At 50.7% G+C, this 16,658-nt stretch overlaps 1 protein-coding gene across 7 annotated transcripts in view; it reads left to right on the forward strand.

Moving 5' to 3' along the window:
• LIN54 (lin-54 DREAM MuvB core complex component) overlaps positions 1-14,707 on the forward strand; it is a 41,182-nt gene extending 26,475 nt beyond the window's left edge. For 6 of the 7 annotated variants that reach the window (XM_064149608.1, XM_064149606.1, XM_064149610.1 and 3 more), the window contains 9 exons: positions 3,153-3,369; positions 4,723-4,796; positions 4,923-5,120; positions 6,254-6,345; positions 8,372-8,443; positions 9,341-9,443; positions 10,154-10,291; positions 10,958-11,160; positions 12,128-14,707. In XM_064149608.1, the coding sequence (XP_064005678.1) occupies positions 3,153-3,369; positions 4,723-4,796; positions 4,923-5,120; positions 6,254-6,345; positions 8,372-8,443; positions 9,341-9,443; positions 10,154-10,291; positions 10,958-11,160; positions 12,128-12,329 (1,299 nt within the window). In that variant the 3' untranslated portion in view covers positions 12,330-14,707. Of the gene's footprint in view, positions 1-290; positions 447-3,152; positions 3,370-4,722; positions 4,797-4,922; positions 5,121-6,253; positions 6,346-8,371; positions 8,444-9,340; positions 9,444-10,153; positions 10,292-10,957; positions 11,161-12,127 lie in introns of all 7 variants that reach the window. The other variant, XM_064149611.1, reaches the window with a different exon arrangement.
• Positions 14,708-16,658: the final 1,951 nt, after the last annotated feature.

A 16,658-nucleotide genomic window follows, 5' to 3' on the forward strand; every position in this document is an offset into this window, starting at 1 on the left:
AACCCAAGCAAACAACAAAACCAACCATCTAAAACCCAACAGAGAGGGAGAGAGCTGTGCTAGCTTTCTCCCAGCTTTGAGTGCTGGGAGCCAGCAATGCCTTGAAGCATCTCCCATGTCTCTGAGCTGTGATTGCACAGTCAGACCAGTGCGAGCTGTGCTCTCGGCACCCGTTCACTCCTTTGTACTGGTGGAGGGAGAGCTGTGCTTCCAGGAGGAGGGGGAAGTGTATGTGCAGAGTCTTGTATCCCATGCAGAGATTTAAACTGCTTCTTTGTTTTGCCAAGCAGCTAACAGTGGTGTCAGTGGCCTCCCAGCCTCCCAGCTCCCCCCAGAAGACGGTGGGCGTCCCACTGAATGTAGCGTTAGGACAGCAGATCCTGACAGTTCAGCAGTCAGCACCCTCCTCCCCTGGCAAGGCTGTAGCCAACCACACACCCACCCAGGTACAGACTGCTTTTTACTGTCCTGTAGCTTGCCTCTGTCTCATGGCTCGTGGGAAGCTGGAGTGCTGGACCCCCCGGGGGCAGTCCCCAGGGGTTCCTGTAGCAGCGAACTGGCACATTGCCCTGAGGAGCACCTGCTGCTTCAGACAAGGCCTGCCAGCCACAGCCCCTACCAAGGCATACTGCTAGCAAGCAGCTTTCCAACCTGGAAAGCCCCACTTGCATCAACTTCTCATCTCTCAGGCCATCTGGAAGGTCTCCTATGACACAAGGAACCATCTCAAGAACTCTCCCATCTCTTCTACCAGTGTTTCTGCCACTGAGCAGAGCTGCTTTGCAGGTGTTTCTGAGGTTTCACAGAATCACAAAATGGATGAGGTTGGAAGAGACCTTCAAAGGCCATCATGCCCAGCCCCCCTGCAGTGACCAGGGACACCTCCAACTAGATCAGATTGCTCAGGGCCTTATTAAATTTGACCTTGAATGTCTTCAAAGATGGGGCCTCAACCACATCCCTGGGCAACCTGTTCCACCATTTCACCACTCTCATTGTGCAGAACTTGCTCCTGATGTCCAAGCTAAATCTGCCCCTCTCTGCAACAGTGGAGTTCAGATCCTTGTGGTAGAAGTCTGCACAAGCACAACTCCATGGTCTGAGACCTATGAATTAGAAGTGATTCATTTCCTGTGCCTCATTCCTAGAACAGTAGCAAGGCTTTCCATAATAGCTTTGATAAATTGCTTTGCATTAATGAACCACAAGACAAAAATAACCTTTCTTACAAACTACACTTCTTACATTTTGCCTCATTGTTAATCTGAGATGAGATTTTTTTCCTATCTTAATGCCTATAGTCCTGTTTTGGTACCCATGAAAGGGATGTGTCTGAGAGCAAAGAACCAGAGTGGCTATAGCAGGGAGTGGACACAGCTGTAGGTACAGCACAAAACCAGGCTCAAACAGATTTTACCAGTCTTGCCTTACTGATACAGGTGGTAACTGGAATGCTGGATGTGGACACCAGCATGATTTGAAATGTTAAACCCCAAACAATTGTCATTTTGAAACAGTTATTCAAAGGTTAGGTCACTCTGGCTCAAGACAGATGGAGATGACCATGCAGGCCACACACTGAGTTCTGATCCAAAGCTCTCTGGCACAACACAAGGGTTTCACCTGTATTCCCTAGCCTCAAGAACTTGTCCTTAGAAGGAGCTGTAACTTGAATCATACAATTTACCTGATTGCCCTTGGATGGCAGGCACCAGTCTGTGTGCTAGGGAAGACTTTGGCCATGCTGGTCTCCCTGTGGTAACACTGGGGCTGGCACTGTGCTTGTTTTGAATTGCTCTGGGCTGCTGAGCTTTCAGGAGATCAAAATTGTTCTTCTTTTAAAAGTCCTGGCTCATGTTGCCAGTGCAAGATGAGCAAACTGAGATTTCATCTGTGCTGCTGAAAGCTGGGGAGCTGGGAAAATGTTTTCAGTGAATTCACATCATACTCTCAACCTCATTTAGTAGTAAATCTTAATGCCAAGGACGAAATTTTATGTGCACATTAAAAGATACTGCAAATAAAAAGCTAAGCTTCAAAAGAAGTTAGATGGAAGGAGAAAAAGGAAGAATAAACCAAGGTTTGAGGTTGTCAGCAAGGCTGGAAAAAGCTGCTGTTATCAAACTGGCAGGTTTATGGATGTGGGTAAATCAAATCAACACTTGCTTGTTGGCAGTTAGTAGGTTGAGAGGAAAGGTGAAGGCTTGCAAATTCCAGATGTGCTGTTATTCCAGCTGTGGGCCAGCAGGGATGCCCAACACACTTCCTTTCCCCCTTTTTGCTTTTTGTTTGGCTACTCTTCATTGTTCTTGCTTCTTCCATTTCTCAGATTGTGCCCTTCTTGATGTCCCAGCTCTGGGCTCTGTTGCACTTCCCTCTCAGTCACTGCACAGCCATTTCTCTGTGCTAATGCAAGCTGTCTGAATGGCACAGACAGGGATGAATCGTGCCAGAGTCCAGCACCAACAGTTCTGTAAGCTCTCCCACCAGGTGTTTTCTTAGTAGGGATGTTTCTAGCTTGAGTCATTGCTTGATTTGCAGTACACACTGAGCAGTGATCTCTGTAGTCACCTGGAGTGGGTTTGGCAGAGAGTGTAGCTGGGAAAATGGAGTCACCCTGCTCCTGTCAGCATTAGTGTCCCTGGTGGAGAGCTGTGAAAATGAAGCTGAGCTCTGGGGTAATTAATCCCTTCACATCTGTTTCACTTTGGAAAGTAGAAATGGGGATAACTGACTTGCTTCTGAGAGATGCAAATGGATTGAAGAGTTGTTCACCAGCCAGTTGGGGAATGATTTCACTGATCGTGAAGTCATAGCATGGGTTGGGTTGGAAGGGACCTCAAAGATCATCCAGTTCCAAACCTCTGCCATGGGCAGGAACAGCTTCCACTATCCCAGCTTGCTTAAGACCTCATCCAGCCTGGCCTTCAACACCTCCAGGAAGGAGGCATCCACAACCTCCCTGAGTAATCTGTGCCAGTGTCTCCCCACCCTCACTCTCAACAATTTCTTCCTCATCTCCACTCTCAATCTCCCCTCTTCTAGCTCTAAGCCTTTGTCCCTTGTCCTGTCACTACAAGCCCTTGTAGAAAAGCTGATGTTGTTTCTACTTTTGTGCAAGTAACTCTGTGCCCTCTGTGTTGGGTTAACAGGCTGTGAAATCAGCAGTGCAGACCCTCACTGTAGGAGGAGTGAGTACATCTCAATTTAAGACAATTATTCCCTTGGCAACTGCACCCAATGTTCAGCAGATTCAGGTACCTGGAAGCAAGTTCCACTATGTCAGACTGGTTACTGCCACAACAGCCAACAGTTCAACCCAGTCAGCCAGTCAGACTCCCAGTACCAACACACAGCCTCTTCAGCAGGGTAAGTGCTGGTGCCAGTGTTCTGTCTGAAGTAAGTTTTCATTTATTTTTGTTTCTCCTCTCTGTTTTGTAAGGATTAAAATGATTATCTCAGAGAGATCCCTCAGGTGTACTTGAGTTTGTGGGAGACTCCTATGAATTTCACCTGCTGCTCTTCTTTTTGTGTGTGAGTCAGGCTGCTCTGTAGTTGGGCCTGAGTCCTTAGAGCATTTTAGGTTGCTCTTCCCTGCTTTGCCAGCTTTGTGGGTGAGTCTTATGAGTCACATCCTCTGTATGAAAAGTCTGAAGCCAGGACAGCCCACAGACATGTTCCCAAAATTCCTGCAACATAAAGATCCTTCCATTTAAAATGCTTTAGGAGGAGCAGATACTTGTGCTGTTTCCTGGCCAGGCTTTCCAGAGCTGTGATGGAATAAGATGGCAGGGGTTAGAATGTACTTCTGGAGATTGAGTCCAAGCACCCTGCCAAGGTAGGTTCACCTAGGGCAGACCACACAGGAACACATCCAGATGGGTCTGGAAAGTCTCCAGAGAAGGAGACTCCACAACCACTCTGGGCAGCCTGTTCCAGGCCTCCAGCACCTTCACACCAAAGAGATTTCTTCCCATGTTGAGGTGGAACTTCCTGTGTTTCAGACTGTGTTCATTAGTCTTTGTCTTATCACAGGACACCACTGAAAAGATCCTGGCCTCTTCTTGCCCCCCATCCTTCAGATATTTATAATCATTCACAAGATCACCTCTCAGGCTGTTGTTCTCCAGACTAACCAGCCCCAGGGTTCTCAGCCTTTCCTCATCACACAGATGTTCCAGGCCCTTCATCATCCCCATAGCCTCCATTGGACTCTCTAGTATATCCCTGTCCCTCCTGAACTGGGGAACCCAGAACTGGGCACATGACTCCAGATGTGGTCTCACTAGGGCAGAGTAGAAGGGGACAAGAACCTCTCTTGGCCTGCTTGACATGCTTTTCTTTAGTGCACCTCAGGAGACCATTGGCCTTCTTGGCCACAGGGGCACATTGCTGTCCCATGGATAACTTGTTGTCCACCAGAACTCCATGGTTCTTCTCCATGGAGCTGCTTTCCAGCAGGTCAACACCTAACACAACCAAGCTGTGGTGTTTGCAGTCTCCTCATATCAAGGGAAGTGCAGTGCCCAGAGGAGTTCTGCAGCCAGGCTGGTTTGTAAGCCACTGCTGTGCACACACCCCTGTGCCCAAGAGCTGCTTCCAGGAGTGTTGTGTAGCTCAGTGGGTGGCTCTCAGCACACGGGTGCAGGGTTGGGTACCTTTGTGCAGGACAGAGCTGGGAACTGTGAGCTGAGCTAACCTGATGTTGTTTCTTGATCCTAGCAAAGCCAGTGGTGGTGAATGCCACCCCGGTGCGGATGTCTGTTCCCATCGTGCCAGCACAGGCTGTGAAGCAGGTGAGCAGACAGGGACAGTCCTGGCTGGTACTTCCCAGTCAGCCAAACACTGCCAGCTCCAGCCCTGCCATCAGATGTTCTGAAGCCATCCAACAGTGATCTCATCAAGATCTCTTTTCCCTCCAGGTGGTTCCCAAGCCAATGAACCCGACTTCCCAGATAGTTACTACTAGTCAGCCCCAGCAAAGGCTCATCATGCCAGCCACTCCACTGCCACAGATACAGCCCAACCTCACCAACCTGCCACCGGGCACTGTGCTGGCACCAGCACCTGGCACGGGAAACGTCGGCTATGCAGTCCTTCCAGCTCAGTATGTCACGCAGGTATGGTGTTACCCTAGAGGGAGAAGGAAGTAGCGCTGCTGTGGAACACACTGACTCCTTCTGAAAGGCTCTTGCTCCCCAGCTCTCATCTGGCACTAAGGGGGCAGACAGCTTCTTCTAGGGCTCTTTGGCAGAATGTTGACTGCACTGAGTCACAGTTATGATTCAAGCTTTGTTTTCTCAACAGGGATTTTTTTATTAGCATAGCATAACATTTACCATCAAAACAGCACAAGAGGTTGTCAGCAGAAGCAGTGTGGTACAGTTTTATAAGTAGCATGGTACAGAATTTATAATGGAACTTAGACTTCCTGATCACCCCAGCTCTCTGCAGATCAAGTCAGACCTTATTACATGGTTTGCTTTATCAGTGTAGCAAGTACATTGTGGCTGCAGGTGTGCAGAGCAGTTGGGATGTAAAACATTGGGCATGTTTTAATTCAGTACTGCAGTAAGTAGCTCCTGTAGTAGGAATCACAGAACCTTAGAGGTTGGAAAACACCTCCAGAGATCATCCAGTCCAACCTCCCTGCTTAAGACAGGGTCACCCAGGGTAGTTCACACAAGAAAGCATCCAGATGGGTTTGTAAAGCCTCCAGAAAAGGAGACTCCACAACCTCTGAGCAGCTTGCTCCAGGGCTCTGTCACACTCACTGTAAAGATGTTTCTCCTCATGTTGAGGTGAAACATTCTCTGTTCCAGTTTGCAGCTGTTGCTCCTTTGTCTTATTGCTGTGTGCCAGCAGAAGGAGATTGGCCCCAGAAAGCTACAAGAGTAATTAGCGCAGGACCCAAGTGATCCTGCTCTATTAGGGGCAGGGGTGCTTAGCCAAAGAAGAGGGAAAAGGAGCATGTTTTTAGGAGCTGGACTGTTTGTGGTCTGAAGATTTGTGTGTGGTCTGTGTTACCTGTATGGCTGTGGACACTGTGATAGAGAACAAAGGCAGCATCTAAAATCAGGTTTTCATGCTAAGTGTAGAGGCAGGAGGTTGCTGCCTGGACTACAGATGTCTAAACCTCTGCTTGCAAGATGTTACTTTTACAGCAGTCTACAGAAAGCTAATTTAAAGACAAGCCACACCTTCTCTTGTGCATCATTTAATCTGTTAAGCATTAATGGTTTGGTTTTGTTAGCTCCAGCAGTCATCCTACGTGTCCATAGCGAGCAACACAGGCTTCACAGGGACATCCAGCATCCAGTCCCAGGCACGGCTGCCCTTCAACGGGTGAGTGCTTCACAGAAGGGAAGGGACCTCAGATCAGCCAATTCCAACCCCTGCCATGGGCAAGAACACCTTCCACTAGCCTGCCTTGCTTCAAGGCCTTGCCCAACCTGGCCTTGAACACCATCCACAGTCCCCCTGGGCAACCTGTGCCAGTGTCTCCCCACCCTCACTCTCAACAATTTCTTCCTCATCTCCGCTCTCAATCTCCCCTCTTCCAGCTCAAAGCCATTGTCCCTTGGAAGCCTCTTACTTCAGTTGGAAAGCAGCTCCCAGAGCTCTCCCTGTCCCCAGGCACCCAGAATCTTGCTGTCCCCAGTAGCTTCTAGGGCTTGTCCCTAAGCACCCAGACTCTTGCTGTCCCCAGGAGGTTGAGGGCTCTCCCTGTCCCTAAACACCCAGAGTCTTGCTGTCCCCAGGAGGTTGAGGGCTCTCCCTGTCCCTAAACACCCAGAATCTTGCTGTCCCCAGGAGGTTGAGGGCTCTCCCTGTCCCTAAGCACCCAGAATCTTGCTGTCCCCAGGAGGTTGAGGGCTCTCCCTGTCCCTAAACACCCAGAATCTTGCTGTCCCCAGGAGGTTGAGGGCTCTCCCTGTCCCTAAACACCCAGAATCTTGCTGTCCCCAGGAGGTTGAGTGCTCTTCCTGTCCCTAAGCACCCAGACTCTTGCTGTCCCCAGGAGGTTGAGGGCTCTCCCCATCCCTAAACACCCAGAATCTTGCTGTCCCCAGGAGGTTGAGTGCTCTTCCTGTCCCTAAGCACCCAGAATCTTGCTGTCCCCAGGAGGTTGAGTGCTCTTCCTGTCCCTAGCCACCCAGACTCTTGCTGTCCCCAGGAGGTTGAGGGCTCTCCCCATCCCTAAACACCCAGAATCTTGCTGTCCCCAGGAGGTTGAGTGCTCTTCCTGTCCCTAAGCACCCAGAATCTTGCTGTCCCCAGGAGGTTGAGTGCTCTTCCTGTCCCTAGCCACCCAGAATCTTGCTGTCCCCAGGAGGTTGAGTGCTCTTCCTGTCCCTAAGTACCCAGACTCTTGCTGTCCCCAGGAGGTTGAGGGCTCTCCCCATCCCTAAACACCCAGAATCTTCCTGTCCCTAGCCACCCAGAATCTTGCTGTCCCCAGGAGGTTGAGTGCTCTCCCTGTCCCTAAGCACCCAGAATCTTGCTGTCCCCAGTAGCTCCCAGGCTCTCTCACTATTTCTAAGCACCCAAAATCTCACTGTCCCCAGCAGCTCCAAGGGCTCCCTGTCCTCAGCAGCTTTATGTCATTTTTCCCTTCAAGATGACAGGAAGGGCTCCTCTGTGTTACCTTCCCTTTGCCAAGCCAGCAGGCTTGTTGTGTTATTGTTTGCTGGGAACTATCAATGCCAAGGTGTTTGTTGTTGTTGCTGCAACCTCAGATGACACAAACTAATCCCAAATCCAGATGCAGCTATTCAGATGAATGGGTTTGATTTAATCTCCCTGCTGTTACGTGCAGAAACTGCTGGATAGGGATGGAACCAATCTCATCACAAGCCATTAGTGACACAAAATCCCAGTTTTAAGAGCAGTTGCAGACTCTGGCTGCTATAAAATGCATTTATAAATTCAATACCACATTTTGGCTTGCTTTCCCATTATCCCTGAGCTGCCTTTGGGGCATTATTCTTTTCATTCCAAACTAGAACAAAAGGAAAGACACAATCATGCAGTGTGAACCTTGGCTGGATCTAGTCCCTTGCATGTAGAGGGAGTCTGTTTTGGGGTTTCCCCTCCTCCTCCCCCCCAATTCCAGTTTTCAGTGGCAGTGCCTCCTCTAGCTTTTAGCCTCGTTTCTGCTTCAGGCATGCAGCCAGATTTGCAGCAAATAACCCAGCTCCGTCTGGGTGGGAAACGCTCTCTTATCTAATGGTTACTTAAACAGTCAGAAACTGAGTGCAAAGGGAATGGAAAGGAGTTCTTTAGAGTTTCTGTGATGAGTTATGTGCTAGAATTTAGCCTGAGCATTCTGGGTGAGTATAAATGAACCTTTTTTTCCCCCCCTCCACAGAATAATTCCTTCTGAGTCTGCAAACCGCCCCAGGAAGCCTTGCAACTGTACTAAGTCTCTGTGCTTGAAATTGTAAGTACAGTTTGGGGTTGGGTTCTTGAAGCCTAATTTTTGACATCCCACATTTATGCCTTTTTAAGTAGGACAGAAATGTTGCATGTCTAGATGCTCAGCTAGGGTTGCTGTTGATGCTGGTGGAGAAGTTCCAGTGCCTGTGTAACTTTGTAGCTCTTAGGAGCTGTATGGACCCTACCTTTGTATGAATTACACAAATTGCATTAGGTTGGAAGGGACCCTCAGGTCATCTTGTCCACCTCCCCTGCAGGCAGCAGGGACACCTCCAACTAGAACAACCACATCAAGTCTGACAATTAGTGTCCCCAGAGATGGGGCCTCAACCATCTCCCTGGGCAACCTGTTCCCCACCCTCGTTGTGCAGAACTTCCTCCTGATGACCAACCTAACTCTGCCCTGCTCCAGTTTCAAACCATTGCCCCTCATCCTGTCACCACAGGCCCTTCTGAACAGTTCCTCTCCAGCTTTCCTGTAGGGCCCCTTCAGATCCTGAAGTGCAGCTCCAGGGTATCCATGGAGCCAGTTGCTAACCTCTTGTTCTGGATGTCTGGGAGCTTCTGAAGGCTGACTTGTCCTGGCTGTGATGTGGCTGCAGCAAGACAGGCTTCGATCTGTGAGTCAGTCACCTTGGAGATACCCTAGAGAAAAGCCTCATTAGCTTCTCTTGCTAGGGGCACTTGAGCTAAGTGAACATCATCTCAGACAACCATGCTGGAGCTACACTTGAGACAGCAGCTAGGTTTGTGCAGGAGGGCTGAGAGCACTTGTGCACTTGGAGCGGAGCTCGGAGTGACCCTAACTGTCACTGGAGCAGCTGTTTGTGCCAGACCCCAAACTGCTGTCAGTCCCCACACCAGTGTCACAGGTACAAACGCCTCCTGCACCTTCTTTCAGGTACTGTGACTGTTTTGCCAATGGTGAGTTCTGCAATAACTGCAACTGCACAAATTGCTACAACAACCTGGACCACGAAAACGACCGGCAAAAAGCAATAAAGGTGAGGAGCTGAGAGTCACAGCATGGCTTGGGCTGGAAGGGACCTCAGAGATCATCCAGTTCCAAACTCCTGCCGTGGGCAGGGACACCTCCCACTAACCCAGCTTGCTCAAGACCTCATTGAACCTGGCCTTGAACACCTCCAGGGAGGGTGCATCCACAGCCTCCCTGGGCAACCTGTGCCAGTTTCTCCCCACCCTCACTGCCAAGAATTTCTTCCTCATCTCCACTCTCAATCTTCCCTCTTCCAGCTCAAAGCCATTGCCTCTAGTCCTGTCACTCCCAGCCCTTGTCAAAAGTCCCTCCTCAGCTCCCCTGGAGCCCCCTTCAGGTACTGGAAGGCTGCTCTAGAGTCTCCCTGGAGCGTTCTCCAGGCTGAACAGTCTTAAGTCTCCCAGCCCATCCCCACAGGAGAGGTTCTGCAGCCCTCTGATCATCTTCTTGGCCTCCTCTGGACCCACTCCAGCAATTCCATGTCCTTGTGTCTGGGGCACCAGAACCAGAGGCAGTGCTGCAGGTGTGGTCTGAGCAGAGCAGAGGGGCAGAATCCTCTCACAGTCCTGCTGCTCACACTGCTGTCGATGCAGCCCAGCACACATCAGCACACTGCCTTGATCTACTCCCACATGTGCCAGGCTTAAGTTCTTCTCTCGCACCTCTAAATTCTGCTTCCCACACAAAGTGACTGACCCTTTGGGTCTGCCTTGACAGGCCTGCCTTGACAGAAACCCTGAAGCCTTCAAGCCCAAAATAGGGAAGGGGAAGGAAGGAGAGGCAGATCGGAGGCACAGCAAGGGCTGCAACTGCAAACGCTCAGGCTGCCTCAAGAACTACTGCGAGTGTTACGAGGTAGGAAGCATCATCTCACCTTACAGACACTGCATCCTTGCTTCACCACTGGCACTTCTCATTTGCTTTGTCTCCTCTCTAGTGCTGTAATGTTTTCTCTTGCTGTAACATCATCTTCCAGATGTTTGCATGTAGAAAGCCAAGCGTATGGCAGAACTGATCACCTCCTTTGTGCAAGTTCAGTTTTAAGCCACGTGGCAGTGTTGAACTCAAGCTTAGATTTGGCCTTTGCTCTGAAGAGCAGCATTTCCTAAAGAAACCTGCACCAGGGAGGTGTTGAAGCAGCATCCTACAGGTGCTCTGAGCTAGAACATGTCTGTGAAAGACAAAAGATAAAGTTGTTCTACATCAGTCTGCTGTAAAGATAAAGATACATTGCACATATCAGATAGAGAGCTGGCAGCAGACTGAGCTCTCATAGCTCAGCTGCCTAAATTCCACCAGAAACAGTGGCGTGGGGAAGAAAGGGATGAGTGGGAAGGCACAGATTGGCACTGAATTCAAGAATACCTTCTGGGAAGACATCTCACTTGGAGAATTTCCTACTTGGGTGATTCTTCTGGTGGCTAACTGATGAGAGATTAAAACGAGATCTTTCCATTGGGACTTGTCATGAAGGGAGTCAGAGGTGCAGCAGGTTTCTGACGTTTGGTTGGTTTCTTTCAGGCAAAAATCATGTGTTCTTCCATCTGCAAGTGCATTGGCTGCAAGAACTTTGAGGAGAGCCCAGAGAGAAAGACGTTGATGCATTTAGCAGATGCTGCAGAGGTTAGGGTTCAGCAGCAGACGGCTGCAAAGACCAAGTTATCTTCCCAGATCTCGGACCTGCTGACGAGGCCAGCGCCGGCACTCAGCAGTGGCGGTGGGAAGTAAGTGAATGCAGTGCCCTCTTTCAGTTGCTCTTTTCTACTGTGTGTGACACTGCCTGCTGGAGTCACAGAATGCTAGAGGTTGGAAGGGACCTCCAGAGATCGCTGGGTTCAACCTCCCCTGCCAAAGTGGTGTCACCCAGAGCAGGCCACACAGGAACATGTCCAGGTTGGCCTTTAAAGTCTCCAGAGAAGGAGACTCCACAACCTCTCTGAACAGCCTGCTCCAGTGCTCTGTCACTCACACAGTAGAGAAGTTTCTCCTCGTGTTGAGGTGGAACCTCCTGAGTTCCAGCCCTGTTACTGGGTGCCACTGAAAAGAGCCTGGCCCCTTCTTGACACCCACCTCAGATATTTATAGACATAGATTTTTCCTCATCTCTAACCTAAACCTCCCATGGCACAATTTCAGGCCATTTCTTCTTGTTCTGTCACCTGAGAGCAGCCTAACCTCCACCTCACTGCAGCCTCCTCTCAGGGAGCTGTGGAAAGCAATGAGATCTGTCCTCTTCTCCCCACTAAACACCCCCAGCTCCTTCAGCTACTCCTCCCCAGCCCTCTTCTCCAGACCTTTGCCCAGCTTTGTTGCCCTTCTCTGGACCTGCTCCAGCCCCTCAGTGTCCTTCTTGGACTGAAGGCCCCAAAACTGAACCCAGTATTCAAGGTGTGGCCTCATCATTACCCAGTACACATAGACAATCACTTCCCTGGTTCTGCTGGCTACACCACTGCTTATCCAGGCCAGGATGCTGGTGGCCTTCTTGGCCACCAGGGCACACTCATCTTCATCCAACTGCTAACCAACACCTCCAGGTCCTTTTCTGCCAAGTGGTTTCCAGACACTCTGCCCCAAGCCTGGAGCATCCCTGGGACAGGCAAGCTCATGCTAGGCCTTGCATTAAAGCATTGCCCAGCCCTGCCGCTGGGAGCAGTGTGTGTCTGCGCTGAGGCTCTCTGTCCATTCCAGGCTGCCCTTCACCTTTGTCACCAAGGAGGTGGCCGATGCGACCTGCGAGTGCCTGCTGGCGCAGGCGGAGCAAGCGGAGAAGCTGGGCAAGTCCAAGGCTGCCGCGGAGCGCATGATCCTGGAGGAGTTTGGACGCTGCTTGATGAGAGTCATCAACTCAGCAGGGAAGTCCAAAAGTGACCCTTGTGCCCTGAACTGCTGACTCGGGCACACGAGCCACACCCCAGCGGACTGAACAGAACACTTAAGGCACAGGGACACTTTGGTTTGGCACAGAGCATTTAATACTATTTGTTCATGTGGTGCTTGTTGTAAATTGACCTGCACGAGACTGAAAGAAGAAAACCTTTTCTAAACCAGGCAGAGAGCCTTTTAAATCTCAGCTAAACCCTCTTCTACTTAAGACCAAGGCCTAAAGCTCATTCTTCTTCCTAATGTACAGCTTTTTAACCTTCAGAATTAGTGGTGGGTTTCTTAAAACTTGGCTGAGCTCTCCCCTTTCCTCCCCTCAAAGCACTGCCTGAAGGGCAGCTATAAGTTATTCTAACCTATGTCACTGACAGCCTGTGGAGCTGCAGCACTTTGTGCACGCAGGGGAAGGCAGCTGATGTCAGTAGCCAGGTGATGCTTTTGGTGACAGGCCCGAGCTAAGGAAGTGTCAGTGCTGAAGAAGTGTGTGGAAAAGAGTATCTGAAGGGAAGGTGGCACCTGCCACAGCCCATTCCTTGGCACTGGCAGGTGCAGGCAATAACAGAGGGGCTGCTTGCAGATCTAGTGGTGGAGAACCCCCTGGAGCAAGGCCCAAGTTGTTTAAAGGCAAATGGTATGAATTGGAATCTTTTGATAGGAATGTGGCTGGGCTCAGGCAGTTCTGAAGCTGGAACTTGAAGGTGAAGACTGTGGCCTGTCTGCAGAAGTGAGCAAGAGCAGCCTGGCCACAGTCCAGCGTTACCTGAATGTGCGAGGTGGCTGCTATTGTGGAGGTGCATCTTGGGTTTCCCAGCCTGTCCCTCACTGGCGACAGGGCTTTGCCATCCCCTGGTTTCTAGGATCAAGCTGTAACCGTGGAAGTGTTTTTAAGTCTGAGGTCATGGCAGGTGGTGGAACCACAGTTGCCTTAGTGAGGACTGGAGACAATCTGCATTCAAATGGACTTGCAAGCTCAGGTAGGGATCATGTTCAGCCTGGGTGTTGGTCTTCAGGGTGCTCCTGCTCTCAGTGCTGACCCTTTTATGTTGTGAGAGTGACTGAGAGCCATGGTCAGAGAGGATGCAGAATCAAGACTGGCCACCAAGCAGCTGCATCCTTTGACAAAGAGCTGGGGACGGCTGTGTGTGCGCTGGGGCAGGGAGTTTGTCACGACTGGTTACAGGCAACCTCAGATCACACCATTTGTAGTGGAACACATCTGTGGTACTCACCTGCCATGCACACCAGGAGCCATGCTTTGTGACAGGCATTGCTGCTGGCTGTCTCACTTTAGCCTGGTAGATTCTTCCTAAAGGGATTTTGCATTTCTGGTGTCAAATTCCAAATACAGAGAAATGCAGCAGAGCTCATCCTCCAGGGGAAAGGCTAGGACCAGGCAGAGCAGCAGCAGAGCCAAGTGCCTACGTGTGTGATGGCAACAGGATGGGACAATGCCTCCCCTCCTGCCTGTGCCCCCACAGTCCTGCACACTGAGCCCTTTTCTCTTTGCCTCTTCCCCAGCGCCTCCTCCAAACACTGGGGCATGACAGGCTTGGGAGGCAGCCACTAGCCGCTGTTGCAGACACCTGCCTTGCAATCCCCTCTGCTCTCAACATCTCCCTGAGCAGAGAGAACAAGCTCACCTGTGCATGCACACCTGCAAGAAGGGAATCCACCTCTCCTGGCAGTACCTTCCGCCAGGGAGGCGCTGGCTGGGGTCAGCAAGCGGCGCAGTCACCGCGCGTAGCCAGCGCGGGCCTTCGCCCGGCTCCTGGGCACCTGTACAGTCTGTACAAATGTAAACTAGTGTAAGTGAATAAAGTCAGAGCTGCTTAGGGGTATTTTTCAGATTGCAATCTGCCTTCTTTTCGTCTAGACTCCCATGTTTATTTTGTACATAACCCCTGCTTCCTTTCAGCTGCACCTTTTGTGATGTGTATTTATATACGGTGTGCGAAACCAGCCCCGGGATTTAGCTGCCAGCTGTAATTATGTATGATGGTATTGTTGGAGAATGTTTTGCTTGTAAAGACTCTGAAGGTGCAATCAAATGCTCTTAGTTCTTCTCTTTTGGTTTTGACCAAGCTTTCTCAGATAGGAAGCTTGGGTTCCTCTCTCCCCGCTGTAGAGTGTGTGAAGTGGGTTTTGTACTTCCTTAGCCATTTGCATCAAACTGCTGGACAAGATTCACAGTCAAAAGCTCATCCAGTTCCATACAAACGATTGGGAATGGGGCAAGGGTTCATTTTCTAGTTCTGTTTACATCTGAAAGTAGAAAAATGAAATTTATATTTACTAGACCTATTCAGAGAATACACTTTTCTATATTGTACAAATAAAACCAGTCAGGTAAATCACAAAGGAAAATAAACATTTATACTATTCTGTAAAGATGATTAGTTGCTTTGCACTCCTTTCCTTTAGCACTGACACAAGATTTTCACCTGAGATAACAAACTCTTAGCACTGGGCCACTTCCAAAGCAAGTCTTGGCTTGGGTTGCCAGTATAAGAACGAGTCCTGCCAGAGTCACCCCTTGGGTACTGTCCTACACAGCAGGATTGGTTGCTTTAAGGTCTGTCTGCTGTGTGAGTGTGGCTGTCACAGAGACACAGAATGGTAGGGGTTGGAAGTGACCTCCAGTGATCATTTGATCCAACCCCCCTGCCAATGCAGGGTCACCCAAGAACACGCCCAGATAGGTGTGGGAAGTCTCCACAGAAGGAGACTCTACAATCTCTCTGGGCAGCCTGCTCCAGTGCTCTGGGACCTTTACAGTCAATTCTTCCTCCTGTTGAGGTGGAACTTCCTGTGCTGCAGTTTCCATCCCTTGCCCCTTGTCCTGTGCCAGGGCACAAGTGTGCAGAGGCTGTCCCTGTCCCTTCCTGCCCCCCAGCCTTCAGATAGTTACAGACATTGCTCAGATCCCCTCTCAGCCTTCTCCCCTGCAGACTAAGCAGCCCCAGGGCTCTCAGCCTCTCCTCATCAGGCAGTGCTGCAGTCCCTTCAGCATCCTTGTAACCCTCCCTTGGACTTCCTCCAGTAGATCCCTGTCCCTCTTGAACCAGGGAGCCCAGAACTGGATGCAGTATTCTAGGGGGAGCCTCAGCAGGACAGAGCAGAGAGGGAGGAGAATATCCCTTGATCCTCTGGCCACATCAAACAAAGGTTCTGTGCTGCAGGATAGCAATGGCAGCTGGGACAGGACTCCTGGAACAACTGCTGAGCAGGAGTCCCTGCCACTGCTTAAGGGGCAGCCTCTGAGCCCTGCAAAACATCCTGAACAGCTCCTGAAAGCCTTTGTCATCAGTGTCCTTTGTCATTCACCCAGGAAACTACAGGGCGGCCTCACCTCCACTCTGGAAAAGTGATGGAGCAGCTCATTCTGGAGGTCATCTAAGCATGTGCACAAAAAGACCACGCTCAGCATGGATTCCTCAAGGGGAAATCGTGCTTCAGCCTTCCATCATGGTGTGGCCAGCTGTGGATGGTGTCTACCTCAGCTTCACCAAGGCTTCTGACACTATCTCCCAGAACATCCTCATAGGTAAGCTCAGGAAGTGTGGGCCAGAGGAGCGGACAGGGAAGGAGGCTCAGAACTGGCTGAAGGACAGAGCTGAGGGTTGTGGCCAGTGCTGCAGGGTCTAGTTGGAGGCCTGTAGCTTGTGGTGCTCTCCAGGGGTCAGGACTAGGTCTTGTTCAACATCTTCATCAATTACCTGGATGAAGGCATTTGGTAGACTAAGCCAGTTTGCTGACGGCACCAAACTGGGAGGAGTGGTGAGACCCTGCCAGGCTGTGTCCTGGCCAGGGTGGAGAGCTGGGCAGAGGGGAACCTCATGAAGGGCAAGTGGAGAGTCCTGCACCTGTACAGGTGAGGAGTGACCTGCTGGGAAGCATCTCACTGGAGGACCTTGTGAGTGCTGGTGACAGCAGGATCACCATCAGCTAGCAATGTGCCCCTGTGGCCAAGGGCAGTGGTCTCCTGGAGTCCCTGAAGAATGTGACCAGCGGGTCAAGGGAGGTTCTCCTCCCACTCTGCCCTACCCTGGTAGAGCAGTTTGTCAGGGCCCAGAGTGTCGTGGGCAGCAGCTGCCCTCCATCTCTGTGGTACAGCTGCTGTTCTGCATGGCCAAGGGGAACCACTGAGCAGCAGCTCTACCAAGCTTAGCTCCTTAGGCTCAGCTCGATGCCCTAGCAGCTTCCTCACCACTGCAATGGGCTAATTGAGGAAGCCTCTCTTAGTTGGTGGCACTGAAGCTACAATTCATCAGTGGAAACATCAGACCAGGAGCCTGCCTCATGCCCTGGGATGCAGGATGCAGGCCAGCTCTGGGAGGAT

The sequence above is a fragment of the Pogoniulus pusillus genome, chromosome 10 (genome assembly GCF_015220805.1).
Source record: "Pogoniulus pusillus isolate bPogPus1 chromosome 10, bPogPus1.pri, whole genome shotgun sequence".
NCBI lineage: Eukaryota > Metazoa > Chordata > Aves > Piciformes > Lybiidae > Pogoniulus > Pogoniulus pusillus.